Below are 21,274 nucleotides of genomic sequence, written 5' to 3'. Positions count from 1 at the left end.
ATTTTTTAACTATCCACAACAAAAGATATTAACAAGTCAAAAGTAAGGAGTTAATCCTTGTGAAAATAATTACTTTCAAAAATACTAGCTGTGATAACTCTTTAAGCACTCTCCTTCCACAATCAAAATCAGAAACATTAGAATAAAATTTGTGAGAAAGCACATTATCAGAGTATGCAGGTTACGTTAGAAATTGAAGTTTGGATTAAAGTCAGAACAATATATTGAGGAGTAGGGTGAGGATGGTTCTTTTCATTTCCAATTTGGAAAAGTATTAAGTGAAAGGCAACAAGCAAGTATATACTTTTAATCCCAATGGCAGTAGAGGAACTACTAGGAATATATAATTAAATTACTCTGCATCATTAAAACCAATCTTTTTACTTGAATAATTTAAGTGCTAGAATGCAACATTTTTAAGGTCAAATTAAATAAGAAGCAGGTTTTAGTTACATAACCAACAACCACTTAGTCATTCTTTAACCAGAAAAATAAATTAAGCAAGTTTCTTATTCAGTGTTTTCAAATTTATTATTAAAAATAATGTGTGTACTATTGCATGTGCATATGCTATATAAGCCATTAATATCTGTCAATTCAGCCAAAATGTATTGAATGTTTAAGTACAAAATGCTGTGTTTTTAAAATATACATTTATATAATCTCTTATTTGGGTAAGAAATATGTATCAAGTTCATAAAATATGAAAAAATGCAATTCAATGTTGTTATTTCTATATTTTGATAAATACTATGATGTTGACAGTCTAAAAAGTACAGAAAGCCAAAGCCTGTTAGGAAAGGACCTCTGTAGTTTACCAAGAAAAGAAACTCTATCAGTAGAATTATATTATTAGACAGCAAGCAGTACACAACACAACATAAAACACTATAATTAAGCTCACTTTTTAACTAAGGAAATGGTTTTGAGTAAAAACAATTGGTTTTATGATAGGACAGTTATTATTTTGAGTTTTCTGGTAGTTTACAGTGAATAAAACAGAGTTTCAGGAAAAAGAATTACATTTTTATGATAATTCCTTTGACTACCTGAAAAAAGTATTCTTCTGCAAAATGTATCTGGATCTGAGCAAAAATTCTCTGAAGACCAGGGCAAGAACCAGGCATAACTGACCCAAATGGCTTCTGCTGGCACAGATCTGCAGTTCTGGTTGTCTGGGATACCAAGGCAAGTCTGCTACTCCAAGAAATAGAAGGATCAGAGGCAATGGCTAATGAAAATATATAAAAGAAATATAGCCAGCCTGTAGCTCCTCGTATGGAATGTTGGCTTGTGGTGTAACACATTATAAAAAGTAGTTCCTATGCATACTTATTAAAGATATCTGTCAAAGTTAAATAACTTGGCCATTCCATTGATTTTAAAATAAAAAAAATGAAATCAATGCTTGGGAATGTGATTTTACAAAAGTATTTTTACTTTTCTAAGCACAAAGGGTTGCATGAGGTCATAGAATCCACAAAACCCAATTCTGAATATTAAAATTGATTAAAAAATAAATCAGATAACCTGTGAGAGTCTTTGTGGGAAGGTAATATGAATTCTCTCCTTGTCACATCCACATTATGAGTCCCTATAGCTACAGTAAATTTCATTTGATCATGCACAGTTTGAAGCAGACAAAGCGGACTACTGATCCACACGTACATTTACAAAGTAATTCTTTCATAGGGGGAATAGCACCCCATTTTTATGTATGTTCCAGATTGACCTTCCTCTGAACTTGGAATTATCTGGTTTGTTTTTCTCTGTAGCCAGGTTCTAAAAGTCCAAACACAGCTGTAGGCAAAGGAAGACTGGCATATATCCCACCCAGAGGTGCCATAATAAATGGAAATTGAATCAATGTATGTAGAATTAAGCAGGGTTTGCCTTGGCACCACTGTTACCCATGAGTCATTTGTTTAGGAAGTTGAAGAACACAGTGAAACAAGCAAAACAACAAGAAAACAAATAGAAGAAGTGCACTCGTTATAATCAAATGAAGCTGACAATCATAAATTTCCTAGTGGCCAGGACAATGAGAAGGTAAGAGATTGAGGAACACTGCTAAAGAATGTTGTAGGGATTTTTGTTTCCAAAGGGGACCTATGCACCTGTTGATGTATTTTCCAGGCCCATGAATGATAACAATTTATGAGGCTATTAATACTAAGCCCAAGATTTATCAGATGTGCTATTTGTCTTGTAGCCAATATAACCTCATAAAATTTGGGTTGCATTGAGTTAAAATGGAACATTCTGCTATTGGAGTTATTCAGAGTATTTAAATCAGTTAATCCTGCAAGAATTACAAGAACGGTGCATATAGCCTGCCTATTAGGGAGAGTCTTCAGGGACTCCTACCAGTTGCAGAGCCAGGCTGGAAGGGGCGGTCCATTGCTGGGTGAGGTAAAATGGAGGCAGCAGGGGAGGAATGAGTTCTGGAGAGAAGATGATGTTTCTCTAATCCATCCATGCCAACTGCAGCCAGCTGAGTTTGGTGCACGGAGAGCACACGTGTGTGCTGGGGCTCCAGGAAGGGCTGTTGCCAAGAAAAGAGCACAGTAGAAAGAAACATGAGACAAGCATTGAGGGAGACACTGAGAGTGACATGTCAACAAATTAAGTTCATCAGGTCAGAGACATAATAAACGGTGTGAAGGAAAAAGAAAAAAAAATAGAGAAACGGAGAGAAAAAAACAAGATCTAGTCAATAAATCCATTCAACAGATGTTTTCACACTGACGGCCAGGGTCTGTCTGTCTGGTTAAGAAGGAGGTGATGGCAGGAGACTTGTCAGTTTGAACTGATTGAAAGAAACAGACCTTTAACCTCAAGAGGAACATAGACTTCGACTCATTTCCTATCTTGATACCAACATTCTGAATATAGTCCAAGAACTGTTCTAACAAAGAGTGAGATGAATGCAACTTCTTTCAAACTACCAGAAGGGGCTCAATTCTGAAAACTTATCACAAGTTTTTTTTTTTTTTTTCACTAATACTATTAATGAAATGTATGAGAGTCTCTAAAAATTACTGTTAAAAATTACTAATATAAATTAAATGACTATTCTATGATCCCTTTCAACTTCATATGAACAATTTTTGCGAGTTATATAAGTCTCAACATTATAAAATTATTAATTTATTTTAGAATATTAAATATATTCCAATGATTTAGCAACATTGGCATTATTTATACTTCTCAAGTTACTGAATTAAAGAACCTGAATTTAGAAAATTCTAGAGGATTCACTTGATCTATTCTTTTGAATCCCAAAAAAGGATAACTTCCAAAAAAATAAAAATGATATACATCTAATTCAACTATCAATATTACACACTGAAATTTCCTCTCTCTTTACCTTAGGGGATTCATAACTATTGTACTGCTTTTTATTCATGTTTCCTTTTCGATGTTCAATAAACAAGGAAAATAGCTGAACGTGAAACAAAATACGATCACCAAATTATCGCTGATAAGCTGATATTCTAAAATATTAACAAAATAATTTAAATATAATTCCAACAATATAAAAATTCCTATCATTTCAAAATATTTATGTGCTTCTCCTTTGAAATAGTTGGCATTTAGTTTTTCATGACTTGATGTAAATATTACCTCTGATCTGTGAGACTTACATAACATATGCCATACCCACACTTCTAGCTCAAGGCTTGGCACATCATAAGCACACAAGTTACTTAGTGAGAAAACTGACATACAACACTCTATATTCAATTCATACTTTATGGATACATGTTACTGCATCTTTTCCTGTAAACTAGTAAATATTGCATATAAGCATGTGAGTTATGGTTGTGGATATATAGTTAAAGCTTATTGGCACACATTGCCCACTTTAAGAAACAAAATTAAGAATCATTTCAAATAAATTTAAAATAGGTTATAGTTGATATATATGTATATGTCATTACTTCCATTTGTTCTACAGAGTAATCAAACCATCAATAAATTGGAAGACATATCTCATGTGCTCAAACTTTGGGCAATTACTTGATAATTACAATGGCTTGGTAAGGATCTACTTCTAGTTATAACAGTTTTTACATTTTTATAAAAGTCTAGCTATGCTGTTTTCTTGGGTATTTCCATGTTCACTTCTCTGAGAATACAGCAGTAAAACTGTTACAGTCTCCACTTTCATGAATCTTATAATCAAAGGAATACCAGCATACAAGTGCGACTTTGCCAGTTTTCTATTAGGAAAAGGCATATTTCAGTATATGATCTAAAATACATGAGTACATATGTGCCTGACAATTTTTAATATCCATTCCTTCTGTCTCTTCCTATTATAACCTCTTTAACTCTCTCTAATTTAAAAAAAAAAAAGGGCTCTAATGATCGCCCCACTCCTAATACCAACCTGTCCTCTTCCTTCCTGCAAGAACTCTCTACCTAAAGTCCTATTATAAGTAAAAAGTTGATACAAATGTCTCTGTAAACAAACCAAAATTTGAATGACAGCCCACCTACTACTTGGAATTTTTCTGATTTGAAGCCAACCTGCATTCCCTGCTTTGGAATTTCTATTCCTGACCCAGGTTCTAGCTCAAATCCTAACTACTGCAAAGCAAATAATCCACAGGGTTGCATTAGCATTCACGAGTACTTAGCATTCTTGCCTTTCTGGGTTCCTTCTGCTAAAAATAAAAATAAAAATTACATTGAATGTTTATGTTAGCATACATTGGATTTATTATTATATAACCATTGTTACAATACTCATTTTACTTCTGATTAAAGGATTGGGATTTAAATATTTCACTAGCCTCTTAATGTGCTATAGGCTCTGGGCACTATGTTTATGTCTAGTAGAAATGTTGTCCTGATTGTTACTGCTTCTACCCATCTGTCTTTCCTGTGTCACTTAGAAGTGCCTATGAAGCTTCACCCTCAGCTTCATCCATGTCCTATGAAGTTTTCAAATTTTATAAAGAGCTTATTTTTGAGCTCACACTTTAAATATGCTTTTCCTTTCCATTAAATATCCTTCATACTTTTTTCTTCCTTTTTATTTTATATACTAAATTTATTGTCTATAATAATAATTATTGAGTTCATACTCTGTGTCAGATACTTTGCTGGCATGTGTTGTCTTTTTAATGTTTATTGATAAGTGAGGAAAAAATATGAAATATTTCTACATATAATGTAGCTATAAATATAAGTACTATATAGGAAAAATGCAGGGCATTATGACTACCTATAAAAAAACTGATGATTTTAAGGGAAATTTCACCTAAGAAAGTTATGTTTAACTGGAGTTATGAGGGATACACTGGAGTTAGCCAGGTTAAAAGGGGTGTATGCACTAGACGCATTTTGGACATGTACACACATCTGTGTGTGTGTGTGAGAGAGAGAGAGAGAGAGATTATTTTTTTGTAGCATAATACTGAACGCTGTTGGAACGAAGGACTGGACCTAACTCATCTGTGAGCTTACATCCTGCTATATCCGATATATTTGTCATGTTTCCTTTGAGCTAAATAAGTATATGCACATTAAAAATATGCAACAAATATCTGACTCAATGATGATTTTTTGTTTTTGCAAAACATAACTATGTTTAGGATGCTTGAATTTTTGTTTCTTAATGAATAGCTCAATACTGTAAGTGTTCCATGTGAAAAACACCGACTTCCTTTTTCCTTTATATTTACTGCTTCACTTGGACCTCATAATAACCCTATGAGATACGGAATGTAAATCTGTCAATTCATAAACATGAAAAATTTGTTAATACAAAACTTCACAACTATGGAAGCAACATCCCACCTATCTCACTCTCACTCTACTATTAGGAATATGACAATATTGGTAAGAGACAAATAACTACTTGTTTAATAACTGTTAGTCATTCATCAAAAGAAGGTCCATTCATATCTATTGTGCAGAATCCTACATAAGCTATAAACACCATATACAAGAAAGTGAGTTTAGCATAACTCCTGATATTGTGGATTGAAACCCAAAATTCAAGCACTTTATTCCTAGTAAGTTATATTAGTTTTCCTATTGGTTCATATATTCCAATGTACTGTTTCACACATAGTAATTGTTGATAGATATATATTGACATATATATTTAACATAGATTGAGATTATTTAAGTACACACAGAAAGGAGATACAGGCTCATCAAGATCTCACCATAAGAGAAAACAAATTTTAAAAGACAAAATTATATATGTAGATAATACATAAAAATCTATAAAGATATAGAAAAAAGAAACCAGACAAAACAATGATCAAGGAAAACACTCTGAAATTATTTACCATCAAAGTCAAAAGATAATGAGATAAATGAATAGTTTGAGAATTATTTTTACTTTGCCTTATATGTGGTTTTCACATTTTCTGCAATATAATGTACAAACATTAAGAAAAATTGTAAATGTTATTTTAAATAACCAGTTGAACCTTTCAAACACTTCATCAGGAAAGATTCATGATCCTTTATTTTAAGAGAAGACATGGGTCAAATATTGTCAAACCTTCTGCCAAATAGGAATTTTGAAAAAAAGAAAGTTAACTCACTTAAGTTCTTAAGAGTTGACGACAATTGTGCATTTTAATATATAAAGTATGTTCTTTAATGTAAAAAGCAAATTTTGACTGAATTTTCAGAAAATTTAAATGTCCAACAATTTCAAATTCACCATTATTAAAAATTAGATGGCTGCACAAATGAGTGTTTCATCTATTTAGTGCCACTGAAAATGTGTTATGTCCATTAAGTGAAAGATAAACATGTACCCCCAGAAAACAATTGATTATATCTCTCTCCAAGAGTCTATTTTATGGCTGGGTTTTACTTTGTTCTGTAATAATACATTTGCTTCCAGACATGTGGGTAGATACTCACTATGAACAATAATCAATATGATCATGCAATTTCAGCAAGAACAAATACAGAAATCATAAATTACAGTGTTTAATCTTTGACGTTACCAGAATTATTCAAACTGGTTTAATATGTAACTTTAAGTTAAAAAAAAAAAAAGATCATGGGAAAGAATTAGGAAAATAAAATAGGTTTCCATTTAAAATTCTATTTCTAAAGTCAACTCTTTAAAGAATAAGTTTCTCCTTGTTTGGCCTTATGAGAAAATTAAATTTTCTTTTTGGTTGACAGTGCTTTGAATTTCAGAGGTCTTGCTTTTACAGAAAATTAGATCGTAAATATCCCTAGAGGTTATCTTGTAAGATGCCAGGGGCTACTGAGAATTTACATGTTGTGAAGTCTTTGTATTATTCAGAATGGATGAAGAAATACTGGATAATTTTAGACTTTTAAAAGCTAAACAGCTGTTAATAATTTAAAAGTAGCTATTAAATAAATAGAAATAATATGTATTACTTTAAAGTAGACAACAATTTTAAAAAAGAAGTAAAACCAAAAAGCAATCAATCTAAAAATAAATGGAGAAAAAAATGAAACACTAAAAAGTCAAATAATTTACAAAATAAGATGCTAGAAACTAATCCCCATATATCACTACATGCAGTTGTTGTGAAAGTGCTCAATTTACTAGTTAAAATATGGAGACAATCAAATTGAATTTAAAGAGTAGAAAGGCCATATTCTTTGGCAGAGTAAATTAAAAGTTTCTATGAAGACATATAAGGGAAATACAGCAAAAACAAAAGGAGAGTAAAAGCCTTTTGCAGCCATATTAGAAACAGAAAAATATGGATGTTAGGGAAATTGTATTAGAGTCCACATATAAGTACCTATAAGACAATGCAAAAGTTCAATTCATGACAGCAACATAAAAGAACTGGACTCAAAATGCAAAAAGCATAAACTGACCGACCTATTAAATAAAACTCTGAAGTATCTATACTAAATCCATATCATGAAGGGAAATTATAATAAATTTCTGGAAAAAAATCACTAGGTTGGAGATATTATGAATTTTGCAGTCAAACAACATTTTTCCAAGCGCATACATCTAACATTACAAAACTGACCAATAGGGAACTGTTCTGTCTATAAAATACAATTTAAAAAATGGATCTATTACATAACCCAGCAATTTCACTCCTAGGTATCTAAGCAATGAGCACAAAAACACTAATTTAAAAGGGAATCTGCACCTTTAGGTTTAGTGCAACACTCCTTACAATAGCTAAGCCATGGACATATCCTAAGTGCCCCCAAACAGATGACTGGATAAACAAGATGTGGTATATATACACAATGGAATATACTGAGCAATCAAAAAGATACATTCATGCCATTTGGAGCAACATGGATGGGACTGAAAGGGGTTGTGCTAAATGAAGTGAACTAGAGGAAGAAAGAGAATACTAGATGGTTTCACTTATATGTGCAACTAGAGAAAACAAAGGATCAGACAAAAGCAAACTGTAAGGCCAACTCTTGAAAGCAGACAGTAGATCTTGACAGCTGACTGCTCATCTGAGACATTCATGTTTATTAGGAGAGGGGGGAGGGAGAGCTAGAGAGCAGAGAATGGGGGGAGGAGTAGATGTGCAGTGTGGTGGTGGACTGTGGGCATTTTGGTAGGAGGTAAAACATGGTGACTGCACCTGAAGGAAGAAATCATATCACTGCAAAAAAAATAAGCAAGGATGTTTAGTAGAAAAATAAAATATTTTTAAAAACTCCACAAAATTGGCCAATGTAAGAAAGCAAGCATCAACTTACTTTAAAACATTAGTATCTACAATGGAATGTTATTCAGCTTTAAAAGGGAAGGAAATTCTGAAATGTGCTATAAAACAACATGAACTGCAAAGACATTATGCCAAGCAAAATAATTCATTTACATAGAATGACTACTTTATGTTTCCATTTGTATGAAAAGGTCACATTAGTCAAAGTCACAGAGACAAAGAAAAAGAAAAAAAATAGGGTAGTTGTTGCCTAAGTCTAGGAAGAGGGAAAATGGAGTATAGCTTAATTAAGTATAGACTTTCAATTTGGGATGATGAAAAAGTCATGGAAATGGATAATGATAAGTAAGAGTGTATGACAATGCTAATTTAGTGGATAAAATGTTGGGGTGTGTATATATATTTAACTAAAAAAAGAATTAATATCATGTTTATCATGTTATCATGCATGCTGGTCAGACTACAGTCGGAGATAGAAAGTTAGTAGATGAAAAGATACAACATATCCTGGGCAAGGAAGAATCAATTATCATAAAGATAACAAATTTTCCCAAATAGATCTATAATCTTGGGACCATTTCAGCTAATTCTAAGTTTTACACAGGAGAGGAATGCAAAGAACAGCCAAGAAAATTCTGAAAGTAAATAATAAGTCGGGGAGGGGATATACCCAACAAGATAGCTATAGATACTAAACACTAAATTATTTAAGACATACAGATTTAGTATAAGTATAAATTAGTGGAGTAGAATAGAAAGCTAAGGAAGTAGACCCCTGAGTATATGGCCACTCAATATACAACAAAGAAGATGTATAGATTAGCAGTTAAACAAGTAATGATCGATAAATCACTAAAGGACTAAAAATTAAGATACCTAGATTTACAGACAAAAAAAATAAAGATGAATTATTAAAAACTGAAAGGTAAAATGGAGATTTTTTTTTAATTTTAGGAAAAAATATGGAGACTGTCCTTCTAAACTTGGAGTATGAAAGGAATTAAATCTATCTATCACAGGCCAGACAAATGCAAGTCTGAACTTGGAGCTAAGTATTTGCAAAATATAGCATGAAGCGATGGTTAATATGTATAATTTATACATAACTACTGAAAGTGAAAAGGTATACAGAAAAATGGACAAAAACTATGAACAAGAAATACTCAAAATATTTCAATGAACAAATTAGATGAACAGATGCAATCTCACTGATAATCAAGATTACTAGTAACATATAATTTTATACTCATCAGTTTTAACAGAAATTTGAAAGTCTGATGAAAGCAAGCAATAGTGAAAAAAGAGCAAGAGGAAATCATGGACTAATTGTAGGATAATAAATTGTTATAACCACTTTAAAGAATAATCCACTCATATTTGGTAAGAGTGAAGGTAGAAAATAAGCCTCCAGCACAAAAACTGAGTGAGAAAAAGCAAGCAAAGACTGAATGTAAAGGAAGTTATTTAAGCTATGCAAGTTGATATCATATATTTTAAGTGTACATATAATTGTAATATAAGTATGAAGACATATACAAGAAAATAAAAATAAGTTCAAATAAAAGTAATGGAAAGAAAAAAATAGAGAAATAAATTTCAATTGTGGGTCACATGTTTGTTAGTTGATAGTATAGATCTTCATTTTTGTAATCTTTCTAAGTTTCTCTGTATATAAATAAGTTTAAAATCAATTTTGAATGTTTAATAAATGGCACATACAAAAGATAGATATTGTAACATAGAAATAAATGGTTTTATCAAGAGTATTTTTTTTCTGAGGAAACAAAGATTCAAACAAAGATTCAAAAATACAACAAATAAGAATGAGAGAAAAAATAAAAAGTAAAAGATAAGAAAATTGCAAAATAAGAATAAAAAAGTATTTTTAAATTAAAGTATGCTGACTTACTTTTAGTTCATATATTTGTAAGCTTTCCATTAACTTGTACCAACTTTCACTGATAGAAAATGAATATAATTACATGTACAATGTGTGTATTTTGTCTTTAGAATTTCAACATATTATCATTAATTTCACTTCAGTGAGAAAACAATGATACTGAAAGGACTAAGAAATTAGAACAAACGTTATAAATTGGGAATTTGAAAGGGATCTGAAACAGAAGAAAAAACAAATCTAAATATGCAGTCTTTAAGATCTTCAGAAACAAAAAGACATTTAATAGCAATTGTTTCTATATACTGATAATATGATTGGTATTTTCTTATGTTCGCTGTGTGCATTTTCCAAAGTGGCTGATAAACATGTATGTAAATTTTATCTGAAAAATATTTTCAAATGCTCTAGTTTATTTCAAAAACAATGTTTTCAGTGATAATGGATGTGTATTTATTAAAAAAAAAAAAATACACTTGGCTATCAATTCAGCCTAAGTCAGAAAGAGACTACTACATGCAAATTACCTGTGAACAGAAACCCCAACTACACTGTTAGCAATATATACGCAGAGCCAAACCTATAGTCTAGAAACCAACAATGACTCACCAAGTCATGAGTCTGAAGAATGTATATATTATGCCACAGAAATTTAACAGCTTTTAGTTAGGATTAGCAAGGGGCCAAGCTAATTTATTTGACTGAGTTGGAGTATCCATGTAATTTAATTTTTGTTTTTGTTTTTCTTCTCCACATTTGTCAATAAATACTTTGGTGATGAAAATATCCTCTAATATTTTGTTTTTTAATCACTAGTGTTTGTTATGACCTACCCTATCAGAGTAGTATTTAAAACAGGGGTTACTGAAATGAAATTTCAGAAAAAGTTTATTTTGAAGATGTTATTAGTTGTGTACCTGTGATTCAATATTTTCTTGGGGTCTGATGTAGGAGTGAGCTATTTGGATAAAGACTGATGTTGTACAGATTATAGCCCAAATATGGTATTTGAGAACATATCTCCAAAGTGAAGAATACACAGTAAGCTGGGAGGCACAGAAGAAAAGAGCAGAGTTTTAACTCATCGAAATTATAATAAAAGTGCAAGATAGTAAAAAAAAAAAAAACCTAAAATTTGACATATGGATATACACTGTAACTGGTTCCTATATTAAAGGTCACATGGCACAAACTCTGTGAGATATCCTATGGTAGGAAAGGGGACTCCCATTTCAAACCTTAATACACAGTTACCCATAATTAAAACAGCATGGTCTTGGCATAAGTATGGATATATAGATCAATGGAATTGAAATGAGAATCCAAAAGTAAACCATTACCCTCAAGATCAATATATTTTCACCAAGGGTACAGACAAATGAATGAGCAAAAGAATCATTCACAAAATGGATTAGGGAAAACTGCATATTCGCATGCAAATTAATGAAACTGAATTCCTTCCTCACACCACAAACACAAAAAAATAACTATATATGGATTATAGAACTAAATTTAAGATCCAAAACTAAATCTCCTAGAGGATATAAATAAATAAATGTTGTTAGAAGATAAAAAAGTGACCAAAAAATAAATTAGATAATTAAAGTTAAAAACTTTTGTGTTTCAAAGGACACCATCCAGTAAGTAAAGATAATCACAAATCAAGGAAAATATTTGCAAGCTATATACCTGGCAAGAGATTTATAACCAGAATACATTAAAAAAAAAAGTCTTGTTTTCAATTCTAGAAAGACAACCCAATTAAAAGACGAGTAAAGTCCCTGAATAAATATTTCCCTAAAATACATACAACAAATGGCCAATAAGCACATGAAAAAGATGTTCAATACCATTAGCTATCAGGGGTTTGCAAATCAAAACCACAGAACTTCATACCAACTAGAAAGGTTTATAGCCAAAAATACAGGTAACAGGAAGTGTTGCTGAGGATTTGGGAAAATTGGAACTTTCCTACACCTTTGTTGAGAGGAAAAATGATGCAGTCATTTGGGAGACAGTTTGGTGGTTCCAGAAAGAGTTAAACTTAGAGCTACCAGCAATTTCAGTAATCTGTATATACCTAAAAGAAACTGAAGTATTTGTCCCACAAAAAATTATTTATAACAGCACTATCCAAAGTAGCCCAAAACAGAAACAATGCAAATGTTCATCAGCTCATGAACAGATACATAAATAAGGTACGGGTATACAATGGAATATTTTCCAGTCATAGAAAAAATGAATTTTTCTTGCTTTTCCATAAGTACACAATCTCATTTGTTATTTTCAGGGGGAAAATATGGGCACTAAATCACATAAAAATATAAATATTCCCATAGAATAACTTATAGTGAATTGCCTTAAGACATTTAAATTCAAAAAACCAAAGCCTACCAATTATGTCAAAATTACTAATCAAACAAGACTAAATGACCAGCAGCTGCCCAGAGGGCACATCCCAGACCATCAATAGTCCCTTTACTGCAGGAACCTGCGCCCTATATAAACTACAAACTAGTGAATCCAAACATTTAACAACATACAATATACCTCACAAAAGAACACCTTCAAGTTCTAGATGCTGGAGAAAGTGGTTAATCTTTTCAGTGGCCAAAGGAAAAAGGGCACACAGGAAAAGAAACATTTGAAACTGGATGTGTAGGAGCTTCTGAGCTAAGAGCTGGCAGCCTTGGGGGCTGATTTAAGGCTCCAGAGGCCGGGTGGGAGTAGGGAGGGTAGGGGGTCAGCATGCACTGCTCCCCTGGGAAGCCTGAGGTCAGGAAGCAATCAGTCGCTCAAGTCCCCCAGACTTCCACAGTCCCCACGACCAGCTGAGAAAGGTCTGTTTTCAAAGCAAGCAGAGTAGTTTTAAAGGCACCTAGGCGAGTTCCAATGTTCAGGCAGGTGGGCCCAGCCCATGCAGGCCGTGGGAAATCTCAAACATCCCAGACACATTAGAGAGAACTGAACTGCATAGTTGCTTCAAGAAAATGACACGCCCTGAGAAAAAGGCATTTGGGATATGCTGTAATCATCCAGTTTTCGGCTTGACCTGGAATTTTAGTGCCAGAAGCCAGGTCAGGCTGCTACCTGGCCTTCCTCCCAGGGAAGCGCCAAAGGCATTGCTGGCCACAAGTCCACGGTGAGACCAGCAAGGTGGAACTGCTGCCTCTCTTTAAGCGACTGAACAGATGTATCTGAGATGGAACAACACTTCTGGCATTTCTAAAAGGTAAGATCATTGAGTGGTCTCTCCACACTGGGGGAAAAAGACAAACAGAGGTCTCTCACCTAGAAAATAAAAATCAGGAGACCTCCACTCAGACCTGTACAGGACGGTAGCCTGTGACCAGTGATGCCAGGTTTCCTTACAGACTTGTTTTTGCAGCCGTGAGAACACCGTCCTTTAAAGAAAGATTCAGGTGACTGAAGGTGTCGATGGAGACAGTACTGCCACTGACCCTTGAGGGCCCTTGGGAAAAACTTGTGGACGTCCCAAAGGGTTACCCACACTGTTGGCCTGGGCCTCCTGGCCTCCTATAGCCTGTCCTGCACCCACCACCCACCCTGGGGAAGTGGGGGAGGGGTCATACCCGGATCTTGCGACAAATTGTCAAAAGCTGTTTCTTCTGCAGGCTGAACCGCTTCTTTCTACGTGTTGATTCAGTTGCATTCTGGGAAAAGATGACCGGTCTCTCTCGCTTTCAATGCTGAGTTCCTCCCAACCTTGAAACCCTTTCTCACACAATCTTGGTGTTCTCGCCCTGCTCACGGACCTGCAGAACCGGACCTGGGCAGCTCCCCGGAAGCCACACAAGGACCTCCGCGGGACTCAGGCTCTCCTGCATCCCTGATAGCTCTTCACCTCCAGTTCTCATTGTGTGCTTTACCGGCCTTTTTGGTGGGAAGCTGAAAAATTTATCTTCCTCTGAAAGTCCCTCCTCTGCAAAGTTCGACCAGCTTTTGAGAAGTTCAAGACGGACCCAAAATGAGAGGAAAGGAGTCTCTGCCAATTACAGATCCCGGCTTCATTCTGTCAGTGTCCAGAGGTGGGGTTGGCCCAGGCACAAATGGTTCAGGCAGTTTTTCCGGCTCCTGCAGCGTCAGCCAGGTGGAGAGGAAGTAGGTGCTCCAGTGTTCAGGGGGCAGTTCAGTGTACTGCCTGCTGCGCCTGACAGGGGTGCCGATACTGCAGCCGTTCACAGACTGCCCCCACCTAAACTGACCTGGACCTGAGCCCACTTCCGGCGCCTTCAGAGCCCGACTAAGCCGCCACTAGCAGGGATTGTCCACCAGGATCCCAGCATGCCCCGCGGGCGCTACGGAGGCCGGGTGGTGCTGGGGAGCGTGGGAACAGGGGTGGGGCATCGGAGGTAAAAAGGTAGAAACTTTAGTAATAAAATAACTGGGTATGTAATGAATTGGTTATAGTTAATAATTTGAAGTCACAAGTTTGAAAGGGAAAAAATGTAGTAAAGCACTGATGCAGCGTTGATAAACCAGCTGCATGTTAAGTGAAGACAGCCACAGAAGGGATATTGTACAGGTCCATTTACATTAAATTTCCAGAATAAACTTATGGTGACAGGAAAATGGTTAGTGGTTACCTAGAGTTGAGGTGGGGATTTTGGATAATTGTTGCTCATGGGCACAGATTTTCTTGAGATGGTGATAACTAAAAATGGACTGTATCGATGGCTGTAGGCTGTGAATATACCACCAACCATTGAATTGTACACTGAAATGAATATGCCATACAATATGCAAATTATATATCAAACAGGTTAACACATTTTACCATGGCACAAAAGCACAAAAGGTTTCTGTCCCATTAAAAGCTTTTTTTTTTTTAACAAATGCTTAATTCAGGCCCTCATGGTGGCACAGTGAGTTAAAGCGCAGCACTACGAGCTATCCACAGCCGCTTCAGTGTGAGTTTGATCTCCCACCCGGAGGTGACCCACATGGCATGGCAGACCTCTCCTGTCTCACTCCTGCTTCCCTCAGCAGTATACTTAGTCTATGTGTCTGCTCTGCTCCCCACTCTGTCTCTGGTGAATCCTTTCATTGTCCCTGCACCTCTGGCCTGCACTCCAGTTCTGTAAACATAAATAAATCTTTTAAAAACAAACAAACAAAAAACCAAATAATTAATTCATTTTCTATTTCTTAATTTTGATTTGTGTGCATGTTTTATAAAATGCAATACATCAATGTAGTGGTACATTTATATAATTTGTAAATGTATACTTTCATATGTTTATATATATATGTAAAATGATTACATACGTAAGTACATGCTGAAATATTTTTACTAGTTATACTAAATACCAAAAGAAGAAGAATGTACACTATGACCTATGAGTCTAGTGAAATCAGTTCAGTCCCACTCCTTTCTTTTCAGGTTTTACACACTCCAAACAAGATTCTGTCTAGTATATTTTTCATGCCAGCAAATAATTACAAAAAAAAAGCACAACATAAGGATAAAATTTTGTATATCAAATATCATCCTATTTTCAAATCACGAGGGATTTGTAAACATCACGACTCAGAAAACAGGCCTGTGGGGAGCTGAATACCACAAAGCTTTTAGCTAAAGCATCACCAACCCTATCAGAGGGAATCAATTACAAGCATAACCAGCATTTATGTGTGTGCACAGTGGGCATATGTGTGATGCATTGTTAATTTGGGATTTTGGATTGGAGCTTTCAGGTTTAATACCAAAAACTGAACCTACTTAACAATTGGCTAGAATATTGGTGAAAGTTACTATGTGCACACAGAAGGCATAAATAGTTCCCAATGCATTTATAAAGATCTTCAGTTATAAGAAGTGCAGGGATGAAATAAATTACTAATTTGGTGGAATAGTGCATATATATCTGTGAAAGGGTGGTTGCTTTTCATATATTTAAGGTACAACCACATTGGCATTTTCTTAGAAAATGAACATTTTAAACTAATGGGGCTTTTACTTCACTCCAGAATACAAAAGAAACCACATTTCAAATTTTGAAATTAAGTAAGTCACTAGTGTACAATGAATAATTTCTTTCACAATAAAAAGAAAACAAGTTATATTTTTGTTCCTTTATTTGCTTTCAGCTTCTACATTTTTACAATTGTCTGTGGGAAAAAAAAGTTCAAGAGAGCAAGTTTAATTATATAACAGTCCAGAGGAAGATGAAATTGTGCAATGGCCTAGACTAGCATCCTCTCTCTGGTTGGTAGCCAATGGACAGTACAGCATGAACAATAGAGCTCTGGTCTAGAAATAATAGCCTGAAGATAAAGGGAGAAAAGAGATTTCATTTGACTATGATGAATCTCTTGAGCATTTCCTTTATTCCTCCCTTTTGATAATTAGAGTCCAGATATAAAACAAATCATAATGAGAGAGATGACAAGCACCATAAATCATTGCTATTTAAGACACATGAATCAGATGGGTTTATCTTGGATAGATATTCTCAGCCGAGGATCTCTGGAAGAATTCTACTGTATATGAAACCCCTGAAATTGTGTGCAAAGCTGGATGAGTATGTATATATATGAATTTTCTAGACACATTCCATGGCTTTCATTAAAGAAACCCTACTTTTTTTTTAGTTATGAATCATAGCTGTAAGAAAAAGGGGAAAAAGCAGTCAGTAGTCGTAATAAAATGGCAGTATGTCATGAATAGATGTTTTTGAAATTGATGGCTCAAACAGATCACAAGTTGTATCGAGTCGGATCCCGATTCTTGCAAAAACAAGTACCTCTCAGCCCATGATAACATTTTGCTAAGTTCAACATAAAGAGAATCACAGCATTTCACAACCAGTCTCCAGAAGCTATTGCTTATGTGGAAATTCTCAAACATGTCAAATTCCAGAAAGTGTGTGTGAGGTTTTTTGCTTTTGTTTTTTCTTATTTTACCTTTGTCAAAAAGCATATATGGGTCAAAGGGAAAATATCTTAAGTCTTGTTAGTCACTGAATTAAAAGTCAATTACTGATAACTCCCTCCTAAAATGTTTGGGTAACAGTAAAACAGTTCAACACACAGCATGTAAAACATAGACTAGAATAACCACTATCCACTGGATTTGAAAATTGATGTTTCCTCCATAACAAGACCTTTAACAATAATTCTAGGATATATTTGCTAAGATTCATGTAACCTACCTCAAAATATTTCCGTCTCTTTTTAATTTGGGGAGGAATGCATTTGTAAATATTTTCTCAAAACTAATTATGTAAAAAGACATTGTAATTTACAAAACACCCTGTAATTACCTCTTGATTGGGAAAGTTTAATCAGTTTTTAATATGTTCATTCATTCATATATTTAGAGTCTTCAAAAGTTTGGGCACTATATTAGAAACCAGAAGATATAACAGCCAGCAAAATAGATACAGTCCCTCTCCCCCTCCTCTATGGATTTTACAGTCTAATGAGAGAGACACATACTCATCAAAATTCTATCTAAATAAATGTAAAAGAGCAACTGAGGCAAGGGCTATAAAAGAGTAGAAAAGAGTAAAGTAGTAATTTAAGAGAGTCAAGAAAAGCTTCTCCAAGAAAGGGATGTTTGAGCCAAAGATGAAGGATTATAAGAATTTAAGATGACGAAGTGTGAGAAGAATGTTCTGAGTGGCAGAAACAGTGTGTGCAGGAGGTTAAGCAACTCAGAACAGGAGCAGTGCTATTTAGGAGAGAGGATGCTAGTTCAAGGTAAGGCTAAAGATAGGAAGGATTATGCTCACTTATTTTTCTTACAAATGCTTTATTGTTTCACAAAATTCTATTTTTTTTTAACTAATAAAGCTTCTGTATTAACTATCTGCATAGTTATCAGGATGAAAAAAGCAAAGGTTTATAAATCTCCTGTGATACATACCTTCTCATATATCTCCTAGCTTTTAGTTTCTGGAATATTCCTAGTATTTACTCTCATGCGTCAATAATTTTAATTAGATCATATAATGATTACTGGTAAACCACTAACTTTCCAGCACTGTTTTAATCAATGGTTTGGCCCACAGCAGCCAAAGGTGTGCTGTTTCTGTTAAGTGGTTTCAATTACCACAAATTGTTTGTTATCTATCAATAACCAAATTATTCTTTGTTATACACAGTTTTCACAATTATTGCTAGTAAGCACAGCCACTTACTAGACATAAACATATCACTCCTGCAATAATATGTGTGTTGTTTTATCTTTTTACTTAAATTAGCATCAGCTTCCAGATTTTAGCAATGTTCATCCAGTGTAAAACATGTTATTTACTACAATGTAATATTCTTTTAGTTTTGATTTTTCACCAACCAATTTTATAATTTCTAAAATGGCACAGTGGTTAGGTGTATGGAATTAAAGCCAGATTGTTTACATTTGAATTCTAGCTCTTATACTTGTTGGTTATGTGATTTTGGAGGAGTTAATTTAGCTTCCACATCTCTGCAAAGGAGGTGATAGCACCTCAGTCATATGATTTGCAATGATTAACTACATAAACATATCATTTTATAAAGGTATCTGGCATACAATGAACATTATGTAAATGTTAGTGGTACATTATCAATAGCAACAATAGCAACACATCACTTGGAGTTATTTAAAATTGCTAGGGAAAATTAATAAGCAAGGCAATTTAATTACACTTTTGTTGATATTATTAATTTTAAATTATTCAATATAGTATTTTATTATTTGGTATTTATGGATATGATTATCTTATTACCTGGGGTCAGAAATTTTCAGTGTTTAAAATTTTTATATATACATTTTAACAGCCAGTTGTAAATATTTGTTAATCCCAAAGTTTTCCCAGTTTTCTCATTATAGCCAATCTTCATTAACCCTCTTTCCCTGAGATTTTTCTATTTATTTCTATTCCACTTAAAATCTTTATTGAACTGCATTACTCTTTCCAAACTCCATGAACAGACTGAAAGTAACTATATTTCAGTTTTTAACAAAATAAACAAATATCCTTAAAGAACAAATGGGTAATAGAATATTGTATAGTATTATTTTATTTGAGTACAGTAGATTCATTCTAAATAGAACAAGCAGGGGAAATAAATTACCAAAATATATTCCTGGCTTATGTGAATAAACTTTTCAGTTTAAAAGTAATTTTATTTCATAGAAATATAAAATAATATTTCTATCATGCATAATTATGCAAACATTTATTTATGGACTGTAACAATTAACACCGGAAATTATATTTATAAAAAGTCAGAAGGAAAAAGAAAAATATTGCCTGGTTTTACTTATAGGAGGAACACAGGGAAACCATATCAAGGATAAGAAAAAAGACACTATCAGGCAAACTATAAATCATAGACATTCAGCAGGAGAAGGGGAGGAACAGGGATCAAAACAGGAGGGAAGATCACAAGAGTCTATGGTGGCAGTTCATGGTTGTCTTGGCACTCATAATTTTATGGGGAAAACACCTGACAGGAGAAATCAAACACTGTACAAAAAATGAACAATGTGTTTATATATGTAAGTAAAAAAGTAAAAAAAATGCAAAACATTTATGTAATAAATGTAAAAAGAAAAGAAAATTATGTTTAGAACATAAACCTAAAGTATGCAAAACATACAAATTAGATGTTAAAATTATTTTTTTCAGTTAGCACCAAACATACATCATAACAAATTATAACATACTAATGAACTTGTGTAACTAGTATTTACTATTGATTTTCATCTTGCTTGGCCTTGACCCAAAAAATTAATACTAAAACAATAATAATGTTATTTTTTCCCACAACTTTAATAAAGACTAAAACAATTCCCATTATTGGTGGTAGTTTGTTATTAGAATACTCTGCAAATTTTAAATCATGCTTTTCATAAATAGAAATAATTTTTCGGCCCTCCCTGGTGGCGCAGCGGGTTAAAGCACAGCACTGAGAATCTAAAGACGCTTCCGCATTAGTTCGATTCCCGCCTGCCCCGGAGGTGACCACATGGCGTGGCAGACCTCTCCTGACCCGCCCGCTGCTCCCCTCAGCAGTGTACTTCGTCGATCTGCCTGTTCTGCTCCTCTCTCTGTCTCTGGTGAATCCTCTCACCCTCCTCTCTGGCCTGTACCCCAGTTCCATATGAATAAATAAATAAATCTTTAAAAAAAAATAATAATTTTTCAATTGACAAAGGAAGAAGCATATTGTAAACGTGCAGCATATGTAAATACAGCATTCCACAATGACCCCCTGGCTGTCACTGCCATGTCTTGGAATGCTGGTTCATGCCATTGCCCAGCCCTCTTGAATATGGAGGTTGAAGTACAGTTGATAGAAGAAGTTGCAACAGATAAGGGAGGAGAAGAAAACTGAAAGTGTCTGGTTGAAAATCTTATTAACCATTTTTGGGAGTTTTAATTTCATTCTAAAGACAATGCAACTAGTTTACTTTTTTTTTTAGTTTGTTTTTTAAAAGATTTTATTTATTTATGCATACAGAACTGGGGTATAGACCAGAGGTGCAGGGGCGGTGAGAGGATTCACCAGAGACAGAGTGGGGAGCAGAATCGATGGATGGATGAAGTACACTGCTAAGGGGAGCAGAGGGCGAGACAGGAGAGATCTGCTGCTGCATCATGTGGATCACCTCCAGGGCCAGGGATCGAACTTGCACGGACCAAAGCAGCAGCAGCCAGCTTGTAGTACTATGTCCCAACCCATT

General features: G+C 34.2%; 1 protein-coding gene across 2 annotated transcripts in view; it reads right to left on the bottom strand.

The window, feature by feature from the left end:
* HDAC9 (histone deacetylase 9) overlaps window positions 1–21,274 on the bottom strand; it is a 458,777-nt gene that overhangs the window by 235,404 nt on the left and 202,099 nt on the right. For both annotated transcript variants that reach the window (XM_004676745.1, XM_012720959.1), the window contains exon 13: window positions 2,368–2,545. In XM_004676745.1, coding sequence (XP_004676802.1) covers window positions 2,368–2,545 — 178 coding nt within the window. The remainder of the gene's footprint in view (window positions 1–2,367; window positions 2,546–21,274) is intronic.

This window comes from Condylura cristata, unplaced genomic scaffold, assembly GCF_000260355.1.
Source record: "Condylura cristata isolate star-nosed mole 26May11 unplaced genomic scaffold, ConCri1.0 scaffold00005, whole genome shotgun sequence".
Taxonomy (NCBI): domain Eukaryota; kingdom Metazoa; phylum Chordata; class Mammalia; order Eulipotyphla; family Talpidae; genus Condylura; species Condylura cristata.
Note: the sequence above shows the minus strand (reverse complement) of the source record. Positions and strands in the feature narration are given on the sequence as shown.